Source organism: Musa acuminata, chromosome BXJ1-4 (genome assembly GCF_036884655.1).
Source record: "Musa acuminata AAA Group cultivar baxijiao chromosome BXJ1-4, Cavendish_Baxijiao_AAA, whole genome shotgun sequence".
In the NCBI taxonomy this organism is placed as follows: Eukaryota; Viridiplantae; Streptophyta; class Magnoliopsida; order Zingiberales; family Musaceae; genus Musa; species Musa acuminata.
Genome location: NC_088330.1, coordinates 8,411,168 through 8,438,299, shown reverse-complemented (window position 1 = coordinate 8,438,299; position 27,132 = coordinate 8,411,168). Strand labels below are relative to the sequence as shown.

The 27,132-nt window shown below is 39.4% G+C and overlaps 4 protein-coding genes across 6 annotated transcripts; 2 read left to right on the top strand and 2 right to left on the bottom strand.

The window, feature by feature from the left end:
- Positions 1–66: 66 nt before the first annotated feature.
- Positions 67–7,029, bottom strand: LOC135645507 (cyclase-associated protein 1-like). The gene is made up of 10 exons (XM_065163952.1): positions 6,679–7,029; positions 5,824–5,992; positions 5,640–5,704; positions 3,888–4,194; positions 3,660–3,807; positions 3,423–3,532; positions 3,256–3,311; positions 3,097–3,153; positions 1,274–1,417; positions 67–675 (listed from the first exon to the last, which is right to left on the bottom strand). The coding sequence occupies exons 1-10, from the start codon at positions 6,955–6,957 to the stop codon at positions 589–591; spliced, it is 1,422 nt and encodes a 473-aa protein (XP_065020024.1). The 5' UTR covers positions 6,958–7,029; the 3' UTR covers positions 67–588.
- A 4,844-nt stretch (positions 7,030–11,873) lies between these two features.
- LOC103981133 (cholesterol 22-monohydroxylase CYP90B52-like) lies at positions 11,874–16,394 on the top strand. 2 transcript variants are annotated; one of them, XM_009397744.3, is made up of 8 exons: positions 11,874–12,185; positions 12,259–12,583; positions 12,662–12,814; positions 13,192–13,440; positions 13,519–13,611; positions 13,695–13,773; positions 13,881–13,990; positions 16,011–16,377. In XM_009397744.3, exons 1-8 carry the CDS (start codon positions 11,974–11,976, stop codon positions 16,236–16,238), a joined length of 1,449 nt encoding a protein of 482 aa, XP_009396019.3. In that variant the 5' UTR covers positions 11,874–11,973; the 3' UTR covers positions 16,239–16,377. The 2 variants fall into 2 exon arrangements, with proteins under 2 accessions (XP_009396019.3, XP_009396020.2); XM_009397745.3 differs by having other exon boundaries at positions 11,875–12,185; positions 16,014–16,394.
- Positions 16,395–16,602: 208 nt separating this feature from the next.
- LOC135645500 (large ribosomal subunit protein uL1-like) lies at positions 16,603–20,713 on the bottom strand. The gene is made up of 6 exons (XM_065163928.1): positions 20,549–20,713; positions 20,396–20,433; positions 19,306–19,525; positions 18,511–18,676; positions 17,504–17,709; positions 16,603–16,997 (listed from the first exon to the last, which is right to left on the bottom strand). Exons 2-6 carry the CDS (start codon positions 20,398–20,400, stop codon positions 16,944–16,946), a joined length of 651 nt encoding a protein of 216 aa, XP_065020000.1. The 5' UTR covers positions 20,401–20,433; positions 20,549–20,713; the 3' UTR covers positions 16,603–16,943.
- A 406-nt stretch (positions 20,714–21,119) lies between these two features.
- LOC135583046 (COMPASS-like H3K4 histone methylase component WDR5A) lies at positions 21,120–26,406 on the top strand. Of its 2 annotated transcripts, XM_018824476.2 has the most exons (3): positions 21,120–21,797; positions 25,562–25,897; positions 25,967–26,406. In XM_018824476.2, exons 1-2 carry the CDS (start codon positions 21,147–21,149, stop codon positions 25,868–25,870), a joined length of 960 nt encoding a protein of 319 aa, XP_018680021.2. In that variant the 5' UTR covers positions 21,120–21,146; the 3' UTR covers positions 25,871–25,897; positions 25,967–26,406. The 2 variants fall into 2 exon arrangements, with proteins under 2 accessions (XP_018680021.2, XP_065019986.1); XM_065163914.1 differs by having other exon boundaries at positions 25,562–26,406.
- The last annotated feature ends 726 nt before the right edge of the window (positions 26,407–27,132 follow it).

The window sequence follows — 27,132 nt, the reverse complement described above, 5'->3', positions numbered from 1 at the left end:
TGGTCTATAATTGCTGATCACTTTACCTTAGTTTAGAGTGTGAGGGAGGGCCAAAAGTGGGAGCTTGGGGTTTACAACTTCTCTAGAAGGTTCCAGAATTTTCTCCTTCAGGAATAGAAACTTAAACAGGCCCAAGTGGGCCGGATGCTATCTTTAAATAGATGAGTAACAGCTCAGTTGGGCCGATGGATTAAAGAATTAAATTATAAAAAAATATAATATATTTTTTATCATATAATGAAAGAGAATGACAGTGGCAAAGCGTACACAAGATAGAAGAGTAGGAACATAATGAGATTTTATTCTGTGTCTAATTAGTGAACATTCGAAGAAAGCAACAAATGTGCTATTCCCAATAAAATCAAATTCTCAGTTTATATATAGATTGAAGAAGTAGCAGCTGCGGCAGCAGCTGAAGAGACTGCACCTCAAGAAAGAAAACACCACCATGACAAATACAACATGGCATAATACAAGCTTAGCCTGTGAAGACAACAAGGATCAAAGGGAACTTACAGAAGAATGACCTTCCAAAAGTTTTAATCTCAAAACACCTTCAACTCGAAAAAAAATTGTTGACAAGAATTTCTACGCTCCGGAGTGAGAGACCGGCGCCGTTGTGAACTCACCATTTTTGAAATTGTGGAGGTACTGCTGCGGTAGTGAATGCTCAACCTGCAGTCATCAGCAACAATGGTGGAACGGTAAGTCAATAACACATTGGTTACTGGCTAACTCATCTTCTGTTGATGACATATCACAAATTTTGATCAGATAAGTAGGTTGATCCAATGAAGAGATTTGATAGGCTGTGTTATTAATCTTAGAATTCTGATTTATGGTTAAACTTTGTTTGGCAAGACATTGAATAAAAAAAACGCTCATGCACAAACAGAATCTACTAAAGAATCCTGAAAGAAGAGTGATTGGCTGAAATTTCATCACTCCGCTCCCATTCACTAGCATAAACGGAAGCAAAGAATGAGATCACATGACCAAAATGTTTTTAATCTTAGACCTACTATTTATGTATAAATTTTCAAGACTAATCACAATCAAAATGATCTTAGAAGAAGGTGCAGGTCTGATACAAACTTCACCTCAGCTCTTAATACCAGCACAGAGTGCCACATTTCAGACACAAAAGTGAAAAATAACAGAAAGGGAGACACGAAGCATGAAATATAGATGTTTTGTATAAAATGAAGAAATATGCTTTTGTTCTATCTGCCAATTGAGAAGGGAATATTAAGGAAACAAAGTAGAATCTTACCCAGTCACTGTCAGGGCCAGCACCAGGAATTAATATGTTAATTTCACTCGATTTAGCTGTGGTTATAGAAGTCCCGAGTGAATCATTGCTTAGATACAACTGGCAGCCAGAAGTATTGTCTATTGATACTGTTGGTGCTGAACCCTGCACATATATGGCCTAGTTTACAACAGCGATATACATTTGAAGTTAAAAATAACACGAGAAAATGCACACTAGACAGTAGATACTGACAGGAATGAAAGATACTTCATCTTTTTGAAAAATATATCAGCTGACTCAATTGACTTTAATTCAAATCATCAATTGCTTTATCATTTTCAGAATTGGTAAAATATCAGATATATGTCTTATGTGAAGTCTTAATCCATCTATGATCATTTACTAGTTGAAAACAAGGTTTGTTATTTCGAGTACCAGAACCATGTGACCATGATAGCGTACCATGTGTCAGTGCACTAGTACATGCCGTGGTACCAAGAAGGAGCAGAGTTGGTAAGAGGAAGAACAGGAAGAGGAGAAAAAGAGCAGGAGGAGAGGGAGAAGAGGAGAGGAAGGAATAGGAGTACAGGGTAGGCCAATGGCAGTAAGCAATGGGCTGGTGGCAGCGAGCACCAGGAACATTTAGAGCTGACCTGATCATGTTTGGTACTCCTTATGCTTTGGAAACTTGGTAATCCGAATCAGGATCAATTGGAGCTGACCTGACTGCTCATAGAAATCGGCATAGTTGAACACGACTTAACCTAAAGGAAAACTATAAAAGAAATGGAAATTAAGAATTGGAAAAAGTTCTATCTAATTTATTAATGGATGACTCCAGCTGGAGATGCCTATTAATGGCATGGGATGACTTATGAATTGAGGAATGACTCATCAATGATTTCAAAGGTATTTTTGTAACATCAATTGAATCGACTGAAAAATGACACATTAACTTTGAGAAATTTATATCATAAGACTTAAAATACTTAGTCCCAAACTAATGATAGTAGATTCATCTAGTCATACGAACCAACACAATTCTCCTCTCAATTTCAGAAAGTGGGACTATATCACTATATAACAATCTCCCTCACTCTACAGATAATCTTTTCCAATTTCAGTCATTCATCATCTCATCTCTGGTATTAGATCCATTATGATGTTGTTTGTCACAAAGACCTGATCACCACCACAAGGTTCAAAAGACTTGACTATAATTTAATAGTAGTAGATTCATCTAACATCATAAACTGATTATATTCTCCTCTTACTTTCAAAGTGGGACTAAAAGGATATGACATTTGCCCTTCTGAATATAACTGAAGAACCCTTGGACACCAAGGGTGACTCCTCATGGACTTAAAAATAATGCATTCCTCAAAGAGCCCATTAATTTTAATATTTTTGGAATACATGATATGCATTTAACTTAAACAAGTGATTAGGGAAAAAGATGCGTTGATTTTGGAGCAGCCAAACCATCAACTTTGATTTGTTTTTATCTTTCTTAATTCCTTCCTGATTTTCCATGCCAATTTGTTAATTATATAGATAATATGGTAATTGTTTAACTATTTCAATATAACTCTTTAGTCAATATTTTTTATCTTGCATGTTTCATATTTTTTTATATATTTTTTATTTCATATATTTAAATTTTCTGATTTTTTTAGTCATTTATTTTTTATTCTTGATTTATTTTTGGAAAATCTTAAGACCCAACCCAAATTGTTTAATTTGGCCAATCCAATTTGATCCCTAATTTTTACCAAATAATTGATTCCAAATTCAATCATAATTTACTTCAATTTTAAAAGTAACTTAAAATGCTAAGATACCTGACATTGGACTTCAACACCATTGCAATTCACAATTTCACAAGCTGCTACAACATCCTATATGACAGGCACAGAGAGAAACTGTTACCATCACATCTAAAAACTATAAATAATATGGCATATAAAGAAAGTCTTTGTACATGCATATTCTCTACTGACCATAAACACAATCCCCACTTTGGTGCATTTATCAAGAGTTATGTTGTTCACTTTTCCTGCAGCGTAAGTTCCAAAGCCATATACATGTTAAGGAGGACCAGATTAAATTTCTATAACCATAAAAGAAGAAATACATCTGAAAATGTAAATAAAGACCTAAGGATTACCTTTGACTTGTAAAACAGAATCCTTGCACCCAAATATATATACAGACTGCTTTGAGTCGCAGTCATCTATGATCAAGTTTTTATTTCCAATCTGATTTTCAACTGACCATCTGCCCAACATGTATTTAACAAATAAAAAATGATTCAAAAACAATAATACGAAGAAAAGGATCCCTATAAGTATAATAAAACTTTTAAAGTAGTATCCACTTTAGGAAGAAAATTAAAGTTATTTACTTTCGACCCATTTGAAGCTCAAATTTGGGAGATGCCTTAGTATTATTTGAAAAGGAACTGGTGTGACCACGTTTTTCAGTTGCAGCTACAGCACCACTTCTGTCAACTCTATTTTTGGTCTTCATGTCATCTGTAACTTTCCTCAGACCTAATAAATAGAGGCCGACTCATGTTAATCCATTACCTCAGGGTCAAAAGTAAAATAGTTCATTCTACAACATCATATACCAGCAGTTACTGATTTTCCAGAGCTGATCTCTTCAAAGACAGCTGACATTCCTTCTTTAGGACGTGATGGTACAGATTCTGTGCTACAAAGTGGTGCTTTGGGAGGAGGAGGTGAAGCAGGGATGCTTGCTGTAGGAGCTTTTGTGATGGAAGTAGAGGACAAGGATGCAGAATTAACAGAACCCCAAGCAAGACCTGTTGGATAAAATCTTTTGACATAGTCTCGTAACCCCGGTACGTATAACTCCTTCAAGGCTTTTACCCATTCTATGTGATCTGGATTCTTATTTCTGTACTCCACCAGAATCTGAATACAAAAAGATGGAAATTATTTTTAAAATGAACTAATGTAATTCATGAAATCTAAAAGATCTCTTACCAGGTGAATAAGCATCTCATATTAAAATGATGAAAATTATGTACAATCTAGTACAAGATAAGAATATATATATAGTTTATATAATACTGCATCAAATCAAGAAATTATGAGTTAGTATTTATGGGCATTAACAAAGCTATTTAAGTAACAACAAATAGATAAAGGGGTATGATATTATGATCATACATTTGTGGACCATGTATTATACTGTTCATATATATAATCATATAATGGATAGTTGTAGAAAGAAAAAATAAATCATATATATGATGGTGTTTTCATAATCATGCAAATTATATAGGCTTTGCTGACACATTTTCTTGCATAGTGTTTATCTAACGGCCATAGGAAGCTGTACAGACGGCTTTTTGAAACATTGGTGGGCAACCTATTAGCATTCAAATATTTAGGCTGATCAGCAAGTATACATCTTGCCTAAATTTACCAGCAACATTTAAGTCACAGCCAGTCGTAAAATTTAACAAATATCCTGCAGAGTTTTCTTCATTTTGCATTCTCATAGTCAGCATTATATTTGATGATGAAACACATTTCAACATTCTTATTGGAATAAAACCCAAAGCATAAGTTTATAGTTGCCAGAGTCCAGACAGAGATTTTACTTATTGAAAACTAAGTTACTACACAATATAAGAAACGTTTCTCCACTTATCCATGTTCCTCTTACTCCATTTACAGTCTTTTGGTGTTCCAAAAAAGAAATTTATGGAGATTCATACGCATATTTAGTTACAGTTCACTTGAATTAAGGGTTATGTAGCCTCCATATATAGCGTAACTAAAGATGCGAAATATGGATCACACATGCGATCCATGTAATGCAGGAAATGCAATCACATGTTTGATTTGCATGGATTCCTTATTAATAACATGAGCACATTTACAGGACTACAATATATGATCTATTGTAATATAACAATTAGTGATAAGATCTTTATCCACTTCTTATGTTTATCACTTATGAGTACAAATGTAACTCGACAAATTTGATCTGATTGTTAGCGTATTTACTTAATAATTATTTGAAAAATTGTATATATCTTTGCTTGTCCTTTACTATTTTTATTTGAATGTTATAGTTAGTACTTAGATCTGGCCACATGACATACATGTGATTGACCTCCCTCATACCAGGAATGTTTTCTTGAATATTTGGCAATCTCCTGTTCAGAATAACCAAGCTAACCGAGAAATTAGACTTCTAATGAAGGTTGAGCAGCCATATGTGACATGACATGAGAAATTATATCCCATCCCAGAAACATTACAAGCTAAGGATCCATACTATATATTCTAGTTCTCTTACCAGTAGATTAGCTGATAGCTTGCAATCTAATCGTCAATACACATACCTTGTTGCTGTAGAATTCAGCCATCTGCCAACTTTCTTCCACATGTGCAATTGGCATGCTCATTCCTGGAAGGAAATGAATATATTTTGTCAAAGAAGGAAACTTAAGTTCAACATAAAACAAAATGCAAAAGAACAGGCCATATTGTAAAAAGAACGAGATCAAAGAATAATAACGCACTAACCACAATTTTTTCCTGAGTAACCTATCCAAGCCAGAGCTGTTAGACTGTCAGCAACTGTCTTCAAGTGGTTGAAATAGTCAGATCGCTTTCCTTCTGTCAGGGAATTTGCTTTGACCATCACATTATTCAGTGGCTTTAAAAATTCTGCTAAACCAGCAAGGTCTGGCTTCTGTGGCATCAACGAAAAGTCTCAATCAAACTCCAAACAACATTAAGCAACCTAATAAATAGATTGTAGACACAGTGCCACATGCTTAAGAAAAAGCATTTTCCTAAACAAATTAAAACAAATTAAAGTTAACTATAAACCAATCTGTGAATTTAAGGCAAGGTGAGAGACTACCAACAGATATAATTGGCACAAGTTATTTGCAATAGATTAAAGATTTTAGCCAAAAAATAAAATCAGTACATGACAACATATGAATTATAGAAAAGACACATTCTTTGTCATTCTAAACTAGGAGAAAATTTATGACAGAACCATATTACATTTGAAGATCTGATGCAAGATGAAAGCAATGAAATGGCCTTTACCATCACAATCGACCACCTCTCTAAAACAATTCTCTGTAATCAATGCAGTTTTAAGTGTTGAATATGCGTTTGAATTGCCATTTGCGGGCAGTATTGTCGTTAAAAAATACTAAACAATTCAGAATAAGACGAAATAGAGCATTGTCATTACTCGAATTCGACACCTAAATTCCCTGCTTCTTGATGCCCAACAAATATTATCTAACCCAAAAAAGAAAAGTTCGAAGCAAATGAAAACCATAAGGAGGAGAAATTAAAAGACGAGGAATCACCGATACTTGGGCATTGAAGAAGAGATCGGGTTGGACGCGGACCAACCTGGGATCGTTTGGCCTTGACGAGAAGCTCCCTGAGCGCGGCAAACGCCTCCTCCAGTATCTTCGTCGCGTCGAGGACCTGCCCTCCGATTTTCCCTGCAGAGGCTGAGACCCGGCCAAGGGAGTCGGCGACCAGGTCTTCGAAGGCCGAGATAGCCGGATCCAGGGCCGAGGGGTCGGGGAGATCCCTCGACGATACCAACGGGGCGGATCCCGAGGCGGCGAGGGTCTCAAGCCGCGCCACCGCGGACTCCAGCCTCGTCAACAAAGCCTGCTCCATTCTCTGTTAGGGTTATATCGGCGAGCTCTTCCCTCCTAACACCAGAGTTCTTCGAGGCGACGCGAGACGAGCCGAGTTCGCTCGTTACTGCTTCATTATATATGGATCGTTTCCTCTTGCGAGGGTTCGTATACCTTGATCCGTGGGTTTCGCGTGGTATTCGCGGTCGGTTCGCCACGTGGCAATTAACCACCCAAAGCAACCGAATATATATATATATATATATATATATATATATATATATATATATATATATATATATATATATATATATCATAGAAATTTAAAGATTTAATGTAAATTATATATTGCCCATGTCGTTTATGTCCTTAATACAAGCATGATAAATGCCCTTATTATGTCATTTATGCAAAGTTGCAGATTTATTTTGTTGTCGTTGATCTTTTGAGCATTTATATATTCTTCTTCAAATGTTCTTCATTCTGAAAACAAGAATCTCATGAGGAAATTTTTTATAAAAAAATATTTGCTTGTATTCTTGGCATCAAGAGCAAATAATTTAGTTTGATACATATATTATTGTTAATTTGAGTCTAAATAATTTACGTTCAATAATTAAATAGATTAATTATCTTAAAGTCATTTAGTCTTATATTAACTTAGAAGTATTGGAACCAAAGATTCATAAGTTCGTCGGATCCCTTTTACCCTTAGAAAGATGTGTGGATATGCCCATCGTCCAAGCGAACTATTTCTCATGAGACAATAAATCACACCAATAATCGATTGACCAAATGGTCATTTATCACTATCAAAATCAATCGAGTAAAGAAGAGAATTAAAACTTAATTTTTAATTTATCATTATCATAAAATTTTAAAATAAAAATAATTTAGTTCCATATCCATGAGCTCACATCCAAAATCTCATGTACACCTTCTTATATTAAGTTCTAATTTTTTTATTTTTTTAAAATAAGCAAGAGAAAGTCTATAGAAATATTCAAAATTATTATTCCTTACCTAACAAGTAATTTATTCTCCCAACAATCTGACTTCGATTAAGGAATGAAAGTACTTACTAACCTTTCCGATAAAAAGGAGACCACTTAGAAACCAGCTTTCTTTATTCCACATACCACTCCATGGTGGAAGATGACAAATCTCATTTGAAATGGGAAATATGAAGCATCTTTACTGTCACTCATGTCTTCCCTGCCATCTCTTCCTGCGCTAATCAAAAGAAATATACCCTCATCCTCCCGTTAGAAGTCTAATCATGGCTATTCCAGCTTTGTCCAGCCTACAAAAGATCAAGAGCAGAACTGATGAATCTCTTTGGTAAAGAAGACCATGGCCGTGAATTGGGTTGGACTGGATAATATAAGTTATGGCCCTCGATGATAAGTACATTATGCACCACTATCAGCTTGGTTAAGGCTAAGTTCTGTCACCCAGATAACATATCTTATGATCATGTCCTGCAAAACCTAGCTAGTCAAAAAAGAGGATGGCCTGTTCAGAGTTATCATTGTAGGGGCTACTCAGTGCTCCAAGGACCACACACCTTGTTTAACTCTCAGATGGCCATGGGCAATGATTTGGGGATAGCTTTGCTGGTACACATGCTCCTTTTGAGGTCTCCTTCACTTTCTCTCACGCATGGCCTCGTTTGCAGCTCCGCCATGATTGAATCCAAAGTCGAAAGAAGAGCAAAGAAAAAGGAAAAAAGAAAGAAATGGTTGGGAAGCATCCAAGTGCCAGACTTCCCATGCATCTCTTTCTACTCCCCTCCTCGATCAAACTGCACCAGGAATGACTCGAGGACTTATCCACGTATGAATCTAGTTCTCCTGTTTGTGTGGACGTATCAGACCCTCACAGCCTCTTGTCGTCGGGTTGTAATCACTCGACTACACCAAGTCATGGTGGGTGAGATAGCTCAGCTTTGACTCCTAAGTTGTAACCTCATGCAGATGCGAGCGTTGTGAATACTTATCTTCTTTGAGATGCATCTAATCATTTACATCGGCAACAGTTGATCTATATTGTGGGAGGAAATGGAGAGAAATATGGGCCGTCATACCTGCAGGAAAGAGACACGTCCACGACTGGTTTCTCTACCGAAAGAACACCAGAAAAATAGAGAGAAATAAGAAGGCGATGATAGCACCGGGCAATGGTCAGCAGTGAAGCCGACAGTAGCGTTAGGTTCGATGCATACAATATCGGTGGACTTAATATGCACCAAGACAACATCTAGATCATGGTGATCGAATCCTTACGATCCGTCTCTTTCCACATGATTCGCTTCTTCAAATGAGACAGATTGCTCTAGTCCATGACGTACTAAAATACACCGAGCTCCGCATACACATCGCTCAACTTGTAATACATATATTCCAAGCTTTCGGTCTCGAGTACTATTCCGTCCTCTTTTTCCTCTCGACACGCCGTTCAGCATGTGATACGTAATCCTATCCTTTCACTCTTCTACTGTAACCTTTCTCGCCCTCATGCTTTTGAAGAAGAAGCTGTTCTTCCCGAGTACGTGATGTGATAACAGTCAAACTTTGACTTGGACGATTCATCTACAGGTTGGTGGAGGACCCCCGCGTGATAGATCTGAGGACGGAGGAGGAGAGAGAGAGAGAGGAAAACGAAGGGGAGGAGGAAGCTTTCTCTCTCGGTGTGCAGGCTTTCTACTGTTTCCAGACGTTGAAGGGTCTATAAATGTATGTAGGAGGAAGAGAGTTTAGTCTGGCGCACGTGAGACCACGTCGGAAGAGGAGGACGACGAGGGTAATCATTGGACGGACACGTTTCGACCTGCGATTGGTGAATCCGTGGAGGCAATCCAATAATGGGAGGGGGATCAGCACAATTATGTCGTGGACACGAGTATTTATTCGTGTCATTTTCGTGCTTTATTTTGTGTTCTTTCTCAAGTAAAAAAATATTATTACTGAATCTTCATAAATAATATTAAGAAATTAATTTCAATCAAACTAGGGATATTTCTGGGTACTAAGCATCAGCCGAATAAAACACTTGATGAAAGAGACTTAATGCACATCAAGCGTTGGGGACCAAAGAACAAATATGTGATCCAAGTTGTGTTCAGTGTTCAGAGTTTGGTATGAAGAAAGGTTGCTTTAAGGGGTCGGCAGAGATTTGGATTGGCTGATGAGACCGCAGGTCTTAGTAAGTGATCCACTCACACGTGGATAGAGACATACCCTCCATTATATTAATGAATTTATCTTTATTTACATTTAATGATTCCTCGTTAATAGTCGGTATAACAGCAGCGAGTGATGGGGCGATAATTAAGATCATCTTACTCATTTTGGGCGGCTAATCACGAGGCAGCCCGAGTATTAAAGCATGCAATGATGGGTGGCTTATGCATCCAAATGCTTCCATGATTGCTTGCAGGAGGATATGTTAATGAGGAGGTCCGTCCGTGACATCATGATTGGATTCCAAGACTCGCCCACTGCTGCATCCTTACCTTACTGCACCAAATAACGACACTTCGCACCTCTAAATTAACGGTACGAACCGTCTCAAAATCGACGTCAAATAGCATCACATGAGTGCAATGCGCTCGTTCCTATGCGACGATGTGTTCAATACTGAATTATTGTGACAAGGAAAGAATAACGAGGTATTTATTTTCTCGGAGAGATGGCAGCAATGTCATGGGCGACTGTTGTACACAAAAGAAATGTGAATCTTTTGGTGATTATTATACGTCACATATGTATGACTTGATAAAAAGCTAGAAAGGTGATGAGAAGTTTGGATGTGTTGGCAAGATATTTAAATACTCAACTATTATTTAAAGATAAAGTAGTTTAATTCGGTTCTAGTTAACTAATATTTAGACCAAAATATTATTCTTATTTTTATTTTTTTTTATTAGCACTTTTGTCCAACGTCTCTTATTTTCTCAATGATAAAATTACCCGTTAGCCATCGTTGTCGTGTGTCGCCCTCGTCGATAGTTGTTTCCATCCCTCATCATTGTGGTCATCTTCGTTTTATCTTGTCTTCATTATTGTTTTTACTCCTGTACCCTCTATGTTCAAGAAGTAAAATATAATCGAATCGAACTCGAACGCTCCTATCAAAATCTTGAGATGTGTATAACCAAAGTTCAAAAGAAACCAAGTCACCATGTCATTCTTCTTCTTCTTGTCATAAAAAACATGATGACTGAGGTCGAAGAGAGCTTAAGGGGATGACGAGAATGCACTCGTGATGACGAGCAAGAGAGTTGATGGATTGGATGTCAACATTGCACGTAACGTAGAATGCGACAACATTAGTGTTATAAGTGAAGACAAGGATGCATCGGCGATGAAATAAAAGAAGAGAAGCGGAGAGGAGAGGCAAAGGGGGTGGGACAGTGTTCAAGAGTAATTTCATCTTTTTTTTTTTAATAAATAGATACGGAATAAATGGAAAAAAAAAAACATCAATCAATCAGAAAGAAAAATAAATATATATTTTTTTGGTGTTGTTTGCCCAAATGAGTCTGTTGTTGTTGTATCTCCACGGTCTTGTAAGTAGTCTACGTAGGTGATCAGATTGACTTATTGTGATGGACCAAACACATCAGGCTCTTAGCTCTCGGCACTCGGCTCTCGGATCTCCTGCAACAGACATGAATAAGAACAAGTGCCATCAAGCGGCGTGTCCGGATTTGTCCCCATGCCATCACCCCACAGCGCACGTCTCCCCTTCCCCCTCTCTGGGCCCCACCGTTTAACCCGCCCCCGCAAAGTGTTGCCCCCGAAACTTACACGTCCAATCCCGCGACCCACTTTCCCCACCCACATCGAACCATTGCCATGCACCTTTTTTTCCCAGTGAGATTGTAGCCGATCTTTTCCACCGCTATGGGCTTATAAAGAGACATTCGACTTTCCAGCCAATTCTGATAGGACTCGGTCTTTTCCAACGTTATATTGCTCTATAAAGCTCCGCCTCCCTTCCCCTTTCCTCTCCAATTAGCACATCCAAGACAGGGAGCTCAGTACCCGAATCCATGTCCATGTTGATGGCCGAAGAGCTTCTGTTCTTCCTCCCTCCGGCTCTGGTGGCGCTGTTCTTCTATGTCTACCTCACCAAATGGAGGAGGAAGAGGTTGAACCTCCCGCCTGGTGGCACCGGTTGGCCTTTCGTCGGTGACACCTTCGCCTACCTCAAGCCTCATCCGGCCACCACTGTCGGCCGGTTCATGGAGCAGCACATCGCCAGGTAACTTGTTTGCGGTGATGGTACGTAGCATCATCCGCGGCGGTGGAGAAGTTGATCGCTCGCTTTCGTTCAGGCATGGGAAGATTTATAGGTCGAATCTCTTCGGGGAGCCCACCATCGTCTCCGCCGACGCAGGGCTGAACCGCTTCATTCTTCAGAACGAGGGGAAGCTGTTCGAGTGCAGTTACCCGAGCAGCATCGGGGGGATCCTCGGCAAGTGGTCGATGCTTGTTCAGGTGGGCGAAATGCACAGAGAAATGCGGATGATCTCGCTCAACTTCATGAGCAATCTGAGGCTCCGCTCCCACCTCCTGCCCGAGGTGGAGCGCCACACGCTGCTGGTCCTCCGGTCTTGGAGGGAGAACTCTACTTTCTCGGCACAGGAGGAAGCTAAAAAGGTAGGCGTGCTTCCTCCATCCCGGCCTCGTACTATGTGTGCTGCTGATGACCTTTGATTCATCCCTTTTAACCTTCAGTTCACCTTCAATTTGATGGCCAAGAACATCATGAGCATGAACCCACGCGAGCCTGAGACAGAGAAGCTGAGGCTGGAGTACATAACCTTCATGAAGGGAGTAGTATCTGCTCCTCTAAACTTCCCCGGAACTGCATACTGGAGGGCCTTGAAGGTACGCAACCTGTCAATCTCACCAATCAAAGACATGAATTATAAGGTTTTTTTTTGGCTCATTAAAGTTGCCATTTCTTTTACATTACATGAAGTGGTATATATATTTAGAGATTGATTGCTCCACCTCTGCCTTTATTTATGCTGGATCGGCAAGAAAAATGAAAAGCTATATACGTGACCCACCTCATAATTAGGAATGATTGTGAAGTACCAGCTCGAGTTTGTTGTCTTCCTCATCATTCAGATTAACATGCTTTTGGCTGCAAACTAATGCAAGTCTTATCATCATCATAAGTTCAGTTTTGTAGTTGTGTGTCTTTGACCATGGCATGGCATGTCATGTCGTAATAGATTACAGAAGATTTGCCCTTGCAGTCGCGGTCAAACATCCTTAGGGTGATTGAACAAAAGATGGAGGAAAGGATCCAAGAGATGACGAGCGAGACAGAAGAAAGAGCGGAGGATCTGCTCGGGTGGGCTCTAAAGCAGTCAAACCTATCCAAAGAACAGATTCTTGATCTCTTGCTGAGCTTGCTCTTCGCTGGCCATGAGACGTCGTCGATGGCTCTGGCTTTAGCCATATTCTTCCTCGAAGGCTGCCCAAAAGCTGTCCGACAATTGAGGGTATAAATCCGAGCCATCATCTCACCTTAACGTTCTAAAATTGTCGTGACCACATCTAACATCATATCTACCGGTCAGATCGAGCACGGAGAGATTGCCCGGAAGAGGAAGCAAAGAGGAGACGCCGGACTCAACTGGGAAGACTACAGACGGATGGAGTTCACCCAATGCGTAGGCTCCTTACCACACTCGATCCATATGCTTCGTTCATCAGGTCTTCTCGTCATCTCTAAATCTGTGCTTCGTGCGTGAAGGTCATAAACGAGACGCTACGGCTTGGCAACGTCGTCAGGTTCGTCCACAGGAAGGTTCTCAAAGACGTGGAGTACCAAGGTACAGCAGCTTCGTTCACGCCCCCCCCCCTTCTCATGTCGGATTCCCCCATGCACGGACTGACACCTCTCTCTCTCTCTCTGTGTCTCGCCTGCAAACCAACCAAGGCTACAACATTCCCTGCGGATGGAAAATTCTACCGGTGTTCGCAGCAGTTCACTTGGATCCTTCCATTTACGATGATCCGCACGGGTTCAACCCCTGGAGGTGGCAGCAGGTTAGTCCCACTCCCACTCAAATCAATGCTGTAGTAGTACGTACCATCCGTGAATGCTATCGCTCGCGGAAGGGTAGCATCAACGAGCGACCTCTTCCCTGTCCGTGGCATCATCGATGGATGAACAAACCACATACGACCTCAAAACGTGGACAAACTTACATCAACAAGCGACCTCTTCCTGTCTATACATACCATCATCGACGGATGAACAAACCACATACGACCTCACAACGTGGACAAACTTAGGATGTAGATCGCACAGATATCAACTCATCGAGCTGACGACGTTTGGGGGACACAATGCTGCACAAGAAGAGATCCTGTGTCTGCGAGAGTTAATGGTGATAGAGTCGTGAGCATGGGGCTCAATCAATGCAAACCAGTGGCCATGGGGTACGAGTCTTGGAAGCAAGACACCGTGATCTCTCTTCTGTGGTGGCCATACCAGAGAGTGCAGCGAAGATAGAGGGTGACAGTGGTAGAATGGATGGGCTCCACTTCTATCATTATCCCTGTAGGAAACCCAAAACCTGCAACTATACACTGCCGTGCCGAGTAGTAATTACCTGACAACTACTGTAGAAAAGTCTAACACCTCAATTTCCTCCTGAGATACACCGGTGAGGCTGATGGCAAGCCGAGATGTTGGAAGCAAAGGTGTGAGATAGAATATTAATTTTCTAGAAAAATAATTGATTATTAAGCTATAAAAATAAGACGATATGTATTAGGTTTGATTTATAATTTAAATAAATTTTCTCGACTCATGTGTTAATCAGTTCATCTATATTATCGAGGATCGAGATAGTCGAATGATAATAATTCATTTTGTCTTAGCCTTATAAAATTAGAATACTGTTTATCAAGATTTTATGCTTAAATATATGATTGATATGATAACTTCTTGACTAAGCTCTAATTGATCGATAAAAAAGGTAAGGCTACTATGCTGCCACATAAGTCGTATGACAAGTCATAGTTTGAGTGATCATAAGCAAGTTAATCCAACATACGTGATTATAAATAAGGTTAGATTTTTAGAACTTGAGTTACTGTCGAATTATCCAAAAGTTTAAGTCGATAGATAGATGAGTCGCTAACATAATATTTCGATTGACCGACACTTGGATGATTGCATGTAGATCTATGTTAGATTCAGATAATAATTTCTCGGAAGGACCCATTCCAATTCATGGCCTACAAGACTATGGGTGGCATTCATCATTACAAAGTGCTCTATCGAGATGAGATGAATGGTGACCCTATTATTGTACAAAGCGGAACAGTAGGTGACATACGACATTAAAGCTTGGGATATATGGAACTGTTGTACCCAATCGATTGAGGGAGGGAGGGAGGTGGTAGCTAGTTCGATGTTGTCACTTTGGTGAAGTGGAATTGGCTTCCACGCTGGATTGATATATACTTGTCACCAGTATATCTATGCTTGTCGATGACCAGATTAATTAGATTCGATGCCATAGATCATTTGAGACTGTGTGTAGGGTGTCCAAGACCTGCAAGACACATAGATTGTATGATAAGCTAAGCCTAATGGTGAGGGCATATCAAATCATAATGTGGCCCAGTTTGCATGTCGATATCACAATGATGTAGTTTTGTAGAAAAGGAAAATTGGGTGGGGACACATATCATAGAAAGGCACACAAGTAAACTGGAGTGGATTAAGACTTTGAATGATCGATAAGGATATGATGAGTTCAAACATTTTAGATCACTAATTTGAGCTATACAAAATTAATAGGTTCATTATCTATTATCTATGAGATTGATAAAATATTTGTAGAATTAAGGAATATATTATGATACAATAAGAGATTTTTCATGCAATCATATCAATTATATAAAAAAATACATCAATCAATATCAACCTCAGCTTGAATATTTTAAGCTAATCTGCATCATCACAAATATATATGTGTATACTGTGTAGATAGATGCAAGCAGTATGTATAGTTTTACCTGCTTTGCATTAGAGCACCGGATTTGTCTTCAGCAGAGTAACAACGCGGCGGCGGTGGCGAACAGCTTCATGCCTTACGGCGGCGGGCCTCGTCTGTGCGCTGGGTCGGAGCTGGCGAAGCTGGAGATGGCCGTGTTCTTGCACCATCTCGTGTTGAGCTACACGTGGGAGCTGGCGGAGGCGGACCAAGCGTTCGCCTTCCCCTTCGTGGAGTTCCGACGAGGGCTTCCCATAAGAGTTCACGCCTTGCACGACACGTGACGTGACGGGAGAAAGAGCTTGTAGCCATTGATGTATCTCTCTCTGTATGCGATGAGTGTATAGCGCAGGCACAGAGTCACAACATGAGAGAGATGATTAGGAGCTTTTTCCGTGTAAAACTGGTGCTGCTGATTTGATTGTGTTGTAGAAAGAGAGAATATATATATATATATATATATATATATATATATATATATATATATATATATATATATATATATATATATATATATATATATATATATGAAAGTTATTTTGCTATAAATGAAATATTCTCTTTTATGAATATTTTCATACTAATTGATACAAAACAATCGTATCTTATCAACTCAACACTCTCAACAAACAAACAAACACACATATATAAGAAAATATTGATTAATTTATTGTATATAGATATAATTAAATGTTTGTAAAGTTAATATCGTTCCACTTTCATGGGATAACACACAAACTAAATGGTTCAGTAGGGAATAATAATACACAGAGAAGCCAGAAAAATCCACAAGAAAGCATCAGATGCACAAAGTCTGTCAAGACATTAAGAACACACTTTGATGGTGTTCAAACACTCCCATCTTTCTGCATCGCTTGATAAGCAAAATTTTGATTGGTATTCTCAGTTTTCTTCATTGGTGCTTGATAAATCAAATATGTGAGAAAGAGCGTAGAACTTCCATTTCATCAACCATCACCAGCAGCCAGTTAGAACACTCGGTTTGGCTTCCCCATGGTGCTCTTCAGGTACAAGCACCTCACCTGTGTAGGCAAGGACATTGCGGAATCAGTAATGGGGCATATGGATACAATTGAACAAGTAAATGAGATTTTATGAGATTATGATGGATTAAAAATGATTCTTGGAGATTAAAGGAAACATGACAGCCTGATAAAGAATGCGGTCACCGTGGGAGCAAGACCCCGAGGCAAGCTGTGGAAAAAGATGAACGAGTAGAACTCCTAGTGGCACAAAAATTACATGTTACAAATGCTACAAAGTGGTGGTCCAAATTTTCGAGTGATTCTAACCACAAGAAATAACCAAAAAGAGATGAGCATGAAGTTCCTCCAAAACCAGCGGATTAAGTTCGATTAGCATAAACTGGAGAAAGGATCATAGTGCCATCAAAACAGAAAACAAAAAGACCCAGCTTTCATGAACAAAAGTGAAGAGAACAATATTTCAAGGCAAAGTAAGATGAATATGAAACATAATCAATCATTTGATATAAAGATAATTCAATTAGAGATGTCCAGGAACCTACGTTTTGCAAATTCTTCTTCAGCAAGGACACAAGAAAATTCACGCTGAGCTGAACATTCTGAAAGATCTGCTTCTCCTCCATCGTGCAATTTCCCACTGCAACACCCATGCAAAGAACTTTCTTGAGTTGAAATTTCACCATCGCTTTTGTCTCATTAACCTTTGACTCCAATGATTCCTGGTGAGTAACCAGTGTGGGAAACTTCCCTGCATCACAAGTCGAAGATGTAAACCAAGAGGGGAAGAAATGCACACATTGTAGAAGTTTTTGAAAAAATTAGCAAGATTTCAAGCTCAACATATAGGAGATTGTTACCTGAGCGTTAAAACAAACAAAGAACAATGGAAACATAGTGACTGTACCTAATCCTTGTTTTCAAAGTATATTCTACTCAACTTCTTTTTTCAATAATTTGCAACTAATAGTTATCTCTGAGTCTTAGTTTGCTTTAGCTTTCTTATAATCAGAGAGCATAGGGCAATCTCATATAGACAACCATAGTTCAATGCCAACCAAAAAAAAAAAAATATCACTAATACCAATACCACCATTATAAAATTATCTATGGTTTCCATGAGGAAAGAGTTGAAATATTGCATTCCAATGGGTATATGAATCAAGGGAACAGATTTACAAAGGGCCTAAAAGCATTTTATAGTGCCACCAAATGATTGAAAACATAACTCCGTCATAACAATCCAATAATTCCTTTCCAATAGGATAATCTTTAGTACATAAATTTTAGATGCTTATTAGTAGTCGATTCTTGTAACACTATATGCATGTAGTGTAGTATTGCCAGTCAACTCATAATAGTAACTATTGACTGGTTGATTTTTTTTACTATGTCAAATGTGACATTAATATTCTCTTTATAAAACAAGAAAAAGATGAGGAAAAAACAGAACATATCACAACTGAAACATTGGTTCTTTTTCAAAACATCACGAACAAAGGTGCTCAGGGTCATCGAGAATGAAGTAAGAGTCAAAGGAAATAGTGCTTGCCTGCCTTGTTAAGACCAGGTCCAAGGAGCCGAGGGATTTGCTTGATGATAGCCTCCGATGCTAGGAAAGCATGGTACTTCTTAGCAAGTTTCTTAACCAGCTTCTTATTCTTGTTCATCTTTTTTAAACCTTCAACATCCATGTAGTCCAGTCCTATCTTCTCTGCCTGGCATCGACAATGGCAAGCATTAGTACAACACAATAAAATCAAAGGGCACAAACAGAAGAGAACCAAAAGCAGACAATCATCCAAATCTGATTACGCAGGAAGACAGTATGCAGTTATATATTCGCAGGCGAAAACATTTCGAAAGCATAAATGCTATTTCCATGTCCTTGTTGAAATAAAGTAAAAAATATTTTCAAAAAGAATAATGTTGCATTGACTACTTGGAAGAATCCAACACTCACAAACTACAATCAGACAGCTGGATAAATATCAGAACTCCATAAGAATGCATAGATAAGCATTTGAAACCATTCACACGGATGGATGCTATAATCCAGGTCACATCAATTGCTACTTATCTTAAGCCCATCATCACTGAATTCATAAATATCAGAGTTGACGACAAAGATATGGTAAACATTATCTTCTGGCATTTGTATCAATGACGAATTGAAAATTGCTAAATTTACTTGTGTGGTATAGTAGAAAGGTGGTGCTGCGAATAACGATTATGGTAGTACAAACTAGAATTCTTAAGAATCAGGACACTTCACAGCAGGATCCTTTAAACAATTCCTATGCCAAATAAATTTACAAGCATAACACAAAATTCGAATATGCTTTACCTCCTCGACATGTTGAGCATCCCCAAGCATGCACACCTTCATTTTGGGACGAGGAATATGGGGTAATTTCACAGACCCACTGAACCTCTTGTCCTTTTGAGGGTCATAATTTTTCAGCCCAATTTGTAACTCTACTGTTTCAGTGAATTTACGCTTTTTCTCCCGAGAATCACCAACAACCTGGGAGATTGCTTCCCTCAGGACATCACTCTGCAACTTGCTGCAACAGCAATAATAATGCATTCAAAACGAAACACATGATAAACACATGTACACAAAGATATAAATATGCCCTGCGGTTGGTGTATATTAATTAGAACATAAAAGAAAAGGGTAGTTCAAGACTTCTTCTGCAAATTGAGATATGAGTATAACCGATAAAGGAAAGATAAATGTGGCCTGATTTGTGAAATTGCAGTATACATAGAAGAAAATAAGAATGCAAAAGATCACTAGGAGAAGAAAGGGGGAAAAGAAGTAGAATCATAAAAGCTAACTTAAGCCCGATGCTGAAAGATCAACTGATGGAACAAGATATAAGAGTCGTGGACTAGAAGAGGAGCCATCGAATGAAAAACAAAAGAAAAAAAATAACAAAATCCTCGCTTAGGTGTCTCTATCGATCTGGATCAATGTAAAACGTAACTACGCTACATCACATGATGGAGCAAAAACACATATTCATAATGGTTAACACAATATTGAGTCTGCATACTGAAGCAGTGTTTATGACCTTACTGGAATGACTTCTAATAGGATCGATATATTACAGTCGCATTTCTTATTTCAAACATGCAAATAAATGGCAAGAAGAGCAAAGGAACAATACGCCTGTAAGTTCCTACTCATTGCTGCTACTGTAAACACCATAAACTAACCCAACAGATGACTAAGTTTGTCTAAGAATCTGCTGATACATATAGATCCGAAGAAAAAAAAGTGCCACATGAAGATTACTTGTTCATTTTGATGCAACAGGACACGATATAAAGAATCCTTCGATTCATTCTTACAAACCTCCGAAGCAACCACCGGTGCAGCATGCAATAAGACAATGATCCAAAGAACCAAGGAAAAGAACTTATCATACCTCATTGTTTAGACGAGCTTCTCTTGCCGGCCTCAGACCTTCCAGAAATCAGGAGAACGTTAGAAGATCCCCAGAGGAACAAATCGAAAAGCAACGAGTAGAGAGAGAGAGACGAGCATAACGAGCGCGGGCAAGGAGTCGGGAGAGACTCACCAGGACCTCTGCGAGAGTGGAACGACTACGGCGGCGGCGGAGGGGAACGGTGGCCCGCGTCACCTTGATATCAGATCGCTTCCTTCGAACCCTAGAGCGTAAAATTGTAATTTTAAGGATTATAGCTAAAATTATTATTTAGGGGCAATGCTAATTGAGATTCGAATGGAGAGTTTTATGTCATGAGCCTATCCAAACATTACTCTTATGCTAAACATAGTCATCATTTTATACTATGTTTTAGTAATAGTGAGAGTTGAAGTCAATACATAAAAGATTGACTTGATGTAATCAATCAACCTAAAATTAAAATTAGGTGATCGAAAGTTACTATACCATTTTGTACCATCGAAAATATTTATTTATTTTTATTAATTTGATAAAATATAAAATCGAATGGTTCGAAATATTTAAGCTTAAATTATCCTATTATCATTTGCCTCCAACAGTGACATTAAACTTAAATGGTGCGAGATAAATATGAAATTTCATGAAAGAGTTAAGGGTAATTTAGTCCTTCCGTTTCTTAAACCCTTTTAATATGATGAACCTCGTCAGAAGCTCCGCGCACACCTCCGGCCGAAGCCCACTTCCAGCGATGGACGCCGCCGCCATCGTGGCGACCGCCCCCCAACCTTACGTGCTGCAGGAAACCCTAACGAGCCACAACCGCGCCGTCTCTGCCGTCAAGTTCTCCCCCGACGGCTCCCTCCTCGCCTCCGCCTCCGGCGACAAGACCCTCCGCGTGTGGTCGACGGCCGACTTCTCCCTCCTCACCGAGCTCTCCGGCCACGAGGAGGGCATCTCCGACCTCTCCTTTTCCTCCGACGGCCGCTACCTCTGCTCTGCATCCGACGATCTCACCGTCCGGATCTGGGACCTCGCCGCGGCAACTGCCGTCAAGACCCTCTCCGGCCACAGCAACTACGTCTTCTGCTGCGCCTATAACCCCCAGTCCAACATGATCGCCTCCGGCTCCTTCGACGAGACCGTCCGTGTCTGGGAGGTCAAGTCGGGGAAGTGCCTGCGCGTCCTCCCGGCTCACTCCGAGCCCGTCACAGCCGTCGACTTCAACTATAATGGGAGCCTCATCGTTTCCAGTAGCTACGATGGGTTGTGCCGGATCTGGGACTCAGCGACCGGGCATTGCATGAAGACCCTTATCGATGATGAGAGCCCCCCGGTGTCGTTTGTGAAGTTCTCTCCTAACGGGAACTTCGTGCTCGCCGCCACCCTCGACAACACATTAGTAAGTACCCTAACATTTCCTTTTTCTTTTCTCTTTTCTTGAGTTCATTCTTGAGATAGAAAAGAAGCTTCCTTTCTTCGTTTGCAATTAATGTGTCGCGAGATGCTGTCCTGAGGATGTTACATCTTCAGCCGAATTGCTAGGGAACGGAATAGGTGGCGAACTGTAAAAGGGACTCGCCAAAATTGAAGAGGAAAATGATAATCTTTCATGGCCTCCGGAAAATATAGAATGCCGAAATTACAATCAAATACTAAAGCTGTGAGAAATGTGATCCTTAATTGTGAAATGGCCTCCTCAACCAGAATTTGAGCTAAAAAATGCTTGCAAAATGGCTAAAAGCAACCGTATGATGTTGGCTTAAATTGATCTTATCAATGATTGGCACCACCACCAAGAGTGAGTTATTGCTAATTCTTTCAGCCCCTTATCTATTGTTGATTAGGAACTGGGACTTCTGCGACCTAAGTGATCATGAGCACTTTGTTTTCCTGTTAGTATTAAAATATCTTGTACATTTGGTAATATCAACGTGTTAAAACTTCAGATCCAATGAACTTGGTGAGGATCTCTTTGAATTTCGTTTTGAACAAGAAAAATATGCAGATGAAAGTGGTCCCACAGGACTGGATGTTTGTGAGAGATAGGAGAGGCAAAGGTAGTAGGGAGATTCAACCACCTAGTAGTAGATTCATTTTTTCATCACTGTGGTTACTAGGTTTTCTAATTAAAGTCAAATAGGCTTCTAATTAAAGTCAAAGCAGTGATTTAAAAAGTGCTAGGCGCCAAAGTCCAAAAACGCCCAAGGTGCTAGGCGCTCGCCCAGGCACCGAAGCAAGACGCTAAAATATAAAAATATATAATATAATTAATAAATATAATTATTTAAAATTTTAAATAAAAATATGTTATTAAATTAAGAAAATCTAAGATACAAAATCATAATGTCACATTAACAAAAAGTTTCAAAATTCAAAATAATAAAATTTTACATCAAAGTCATTCATCATAATCAATATTATCGTCATTTTCACACAAATCATCTTCATTGGAGACTCTATTAAATTGCTCTGTACACTTGTCATTTATTTTTAAACCTAACAATAATTTTAAATAAATAAAAATTAACAATATTAAAATCAAAATAATATATTATTAATCTATTAACAGTATTGAAAATTAATAATTTTAAATAAATCTAACAATATTAATAGTATACAGAAGGAGAAGGAAGAGTGTAAGGGGGTGCTGAGTCTGCTGACTGAGAAAAGAGGAAGCGACAGCAGCAGCGGTTGCGGAAGCCGGAGCGGGAGTGTAAGGAGGCAGCGACGACAGTGACAACAGCAGTGGTAGCGGCGAGTAGCGACAGCGGGAGCGGCAGCGGCGACAGCGGTAGCGGCGAGTAGCGGGCGCAGGAGCGGCAGCGACAACGAGCAGGGTTAGCCGGTTAGGGTTGGGCAGCGACAGTTGATATCGATTTTAGTTGGTTCGATTGAACCAACCAACCACCAGAGACCAAACCAGACCTAAAATCCTGGTTCGGTCGCCTGGTTTAACACAGGCGCTTGCCTGAAGCGCCCAGCTCCTGGGCTAGGGCGAGCGCCTAGGCTCCGCCTCTTTGAAGCGCGCCGCCTGGAAGTTTAGCGACGCGCTTGGGCCTCGCCTTGCGTCGCCCGAGCGTCTTTTTAAATCACTGGTCCAAAGTAACTTGCATGAGACATGGGAGTCGTGTGAGGTTGACAGTCCCTTTAGGAATTGGATAAAGGTAAAAATAATTCCCATTCTATAAAGAAGAATTAGATACGGTTTCTGCCGTGTGAAGCACATATGATATATACATCTTATATAAACCACACTAAATAGATGTACATGTTTAGTTGTATTTGAATTAGTTCTGATCCCTTAGTCCAAGTGCAGATTAATGTTAAGTTGGAATCTTATATTCCTGCATAAGCCTGGCCTATGCCCACCTAAAATGTGCCCAAATATCTTCAATAGTCAGACTAGGATTGCAAAGATTTCTGGTTGGATTACCCAAGTTGCAGTCTTCGATATTTCTACTTTATGTTTTACATTGCTGTATCAACATTTTGATTGTATCAGAATTCAGAAACATTCTTAATAAAAGTATTTAGCCTTACTAGAAGTCTTTTCTTTGTGAACACTGGATAATTTAGAAGAACAAAACTATTCAAGCCTGTAAACTTTAGTGTTTGGGTTGTACTGATATGGGCTTCATAAATGAGAAGAAATAGAAATATCTTGCAGTGCTTGAGGATCGTCATCCGATTTTCATTTATCTTTCTGAATGGAGTTACAATTTTTTTAGTGAGCGATAGGTTCCATGCTGCCTATGTGTGTGTGTATATTTACAAAGATATATACACATCCATATCTGGATTGACCTGTCCATTGGTACATGGATGGTCAAAATGGCCTAAGGCAAATAATTAATTAAAACATTGATGGATGTGTGCTATTCATGTTTGCTTTGTTGCTCAACATTATCTTATTAAATCTTCATAGTGTTATTTGAAATGAGGAGTAGCTTTTCTGGGGTTACATGACCGACTTTATCATCATGTTAGGACTTCAGAAAATCTGAAGTAGGTAAACACTATGATTTTCCGGTCTTCCTAATCAGATCTAATCTTTCTTTCGATGCTTTAAATACTAATGACGTATTGTTTACTGATACCTTCCTCTTATTGTTTTGATTTTCATACTCAACCTGAAATAAGGTAAAGACTTTTTCCCACTTCTTTTTTTATTTTCTTTTTTCCTTCCAATGGAAGAAAGTGGAACTGCAACATGTATATTTGTTCAGTGTGAAATGGGTAGATATATTTGCTAAATGCATTTTTAGTCCTGTGTTATGTATATGACTTAAAAGGAGAGTTGTCAGCAAACAGTTCTTAATTTGATAGCATCATGGAGAACCTCAGAACTTATTATTGATTTAATTGCATTTAGATATATCTGAGAAGTTATTATCAACCCTGATGAGAAATTATTGAAAGGGAATATAAGATCACTTCTAAAGACGAAGTTCTAGTGGTTATAACTTGTCAATACTTAGAGAATACACATATCTTGCCAGGGGTTATAATTTGGTCATATCTCCAAGAATATACATATTTTGTCGATTGTTGATTTTGTTTGTTTTTCAGTTGAACTCACTTTTCTTGCAGTTTATATGGAAAACTCCAATTGAGCGAGCTTAAGTTGTCTAATGAAAACATGGTTTTGCAAAATCAAACTATTACTGGAAACAAGTCCAGAAACGGCCTTGCTTTCTTCAATATAAAATGCTTAAAGCATTTTCTTTTTCGAACATCTGTTACTGAAACTCATAGTTTCTTTGGCAAAAACTAGCACTCCCATCAGCAACTGACAAATATTTAAGCTGAGTTTATTTCTTAGATATTATCTGCTTTTTGATATAAGCTGTGTGGGGTTTTGTTGAATCAAGTAGATGAGAACTATTTAGGCTTTGTTTTCTTGTCTGTTGACATCTGATCTCAGTTGCTTCTACCACATTCCAATATGCAATGATATGCACCACTATTCACGATGCAGAAGCGTGAAGATTTTGAATGCACCATATATTAGTCTTTGTCTCTGTATTTATCTCTTGTGCCCATTCAAGTTTCCGAAGGTCAAAATAAATGATTTTGCAATGTAACAGAGAACATCTAAAAAGATATAGCAGAATCTGAGATATCATGATCCTATCTTATATTTTGCACTGATCTTACATACAGAGGCTATGGCATTTCTCAGTGGGCAAGTTCTTAAAGACATACACAGGTCATGCTAACTCACGGTTCTGCATCCCAGCAACATTTTCAGTCACAAACGGAAAATACATTGTCAGTGGCTCGGAGGACAATTGTGTGTACCTATGGGATCTCCAAACTAGGAAAATAGTACAGAAACTGGAAGGTCATACGGATGGTGTAATCGCTGTATCGTGCCACCCTTCAGAGAACATGATTGCTTCAGGTGCACTCGGCAATGATAAGACAGTGAAGGTATGGGTTCAGAGGACCGAAGAACAAATGGAAGACTGACTGATGTTTCTCCTAACAAGTTGCTCGGTAATCTTTCTTTGTTTTGTTTACCTTTCTGCTTCCCCCTCGAGTTTAACCTAAATCCGGAAGTTGTAGGGTTCAATCATGTGCTCTATGTTGTGACCTATCAAATTCACAAGGACTCAAGAAGGTGAGTAGCCAAACCACCAAATCAGCCAGCAGATTGGGTTTGTGAAGTTTTACGGTGTTGGTTGCTGAGGGGATTTGCAATAACATCATGTCAATCAGGAGTTAAATCATGATTAGTGTTGACATTAATGTGTTACATAGATAGTGTAGTAGTATCTTATGCTCCTGGTCACATGCCTCCTTGATGGTGGATGTAATCCAGCAAGGTTGCACCGGTGGGCAATTGAAGCCTTCTCACTCAGGCATGTGTTAATGTATATAATCCATCCATCACGTTCTAAGCACTTTTGTTAGGTCAATCTGCACTTTTGCTGGTTGGTTGTGAGTTCTTCTGGTGTATTAAGTTGCAATTGTTGGAAGTCTTTTCTTCTTCTTCATTATTGAAAGTAACATGTGATTTGATCTCAGAATTTTACAGACTTTTATCAGCTATGTTAATTAATACTTTCATTGGTTGCTATGATTACAATGAAAGTGCAGATTGACCTGTTCGACGTAATGACCGAGTGGTAAGTTGATGTCGCTAAACGCCGCCCTATCTTTGTCGCCTTCGAGGTTGGATGAGTGTTGTATGCGAGAGCGAGGCAGAGAGGGCACATAGTACAGACAGACAGAGATGCAGAAGAAAGAGCGTTCCGTGAAGAAGGAGAAGAGGCGGCCGCCACCAGGAATCAACCGCGTCCAAGCCATTGTTGGCATGCGAAACGCCCCCAGCGAGGGGGAGGGTGCACCCGCCATCTCTGTTCGAACGCTCGCTCTGCTCGCACACCTCACCTCGGCGACCGACACGAAAACGATGACCCGATTTGGATAGGATTATTTTTGTGCAAGAGGAATCCATTCCGTAAGCAACGGAATGAACGGCATGGATGGATGGATCATTCATCATGTTGTCGATAAACGATGATGATGAGACCACTTTGGAAGAGCTTTACGCAGCAACGAACGATTTGGTGACGCTCTGCAAGCAGAAGAAGGGAGGAAACGAACCCATAAATAGCAACTTAACAAACCGCAAATGATTCAGAGAGAGAGAGAGAGAGAGCAATCGCTCTTCCTCTTCTCCTCCCTCGTATGGCGAAACCCAAGAGGAAACCCTTCTTCCCCTCCGA

What these genes read in the sequence shown, in the direction of transcription:
- LOC103981133 (XM_009397744.3), top strand. Translation starts at nt 11,974, where the DNA reads ATGTCCATGTTGATGGCCGAAGAGCTTCTGTTCTTCCTCCCTCCGGCT. An exon ending in GGATGGAGTTCACCCAATGC is followed by an intron (nt 13,612 to 13,694) that starts GTAGGCTCCTTA and finishes TCGTGCGTGAAG; the next exon opens with GTCATAAACGAGACGCTACG. An exon ending in ACCCCTGGAGGTGGCAGCAG is followed by an intron (nt 13,991 to 16,010) that starts GTTAGTCCCACT and finishes ATTTGTCTTCAG; the next exon opens with CAGAGTAACAACGCGGCGGC.
- LOC135583046 (XM_018824476.2), top strand. Translation starts at nt 21,147, where the DNA reads ATGGACGCCGCCGCCATCGTGGCGACCGCCCCCCAACCTTACGTGCTG. An exon ending in CCACCCTCGACAACACATTA is followed by an intron (nt 21,798 to 25,561) that starts GTAAGTACCCTA and finishes TCTTACATACAG; the next exon opens with AGGCTATGGCATTTCTCAGT.
- LOC135645507 (XM_065163952.1), bottom strand. Translation starts at nt 6,957, where the DNA reads ATGGAGCAGGCTTTGTTGACGAGGCTGGAGTCCGCGGTGGCGCGGCTT. An exon ending in CTGAATTCTACAGCAACAAG is followed by an intron (nt 4,195 to 5,639) that starts GTATGTGTATTG and finishes TTTTGTATTCAG; the next exon opens with ATTCTGGTGGAGTACAGAAA. An exon ending in CTGGCCCTGACAGTGACTGG is followed by an intron (nt 676 to 1,273) that starts GTAAGATTCTAC and finishes TGATGACTGCAG; the next exon opens with GTTGAGCATTCACTACCGCA.
- LOC135645500 (XM_065163928.1), bottom strand. An exon ending in ACCTGGTCTTAACAAGGCAG is followed by an intron (nt 17,710 to 18,510) that starts GCAAGCACTATT and finishes CTTGTGATGCAG; the next exon opens with GGAAGTTTCCCACACTGGTT. An exon ending in TGAAGAAGAATTTGCAAAAC is followed by an intron (nt 16,998 to 17,503) that starts GTAGGTTCCTGG and finishes TTGCCTACACAG; the next exon opens with GTGAGGTGCTTGTACCTGAA.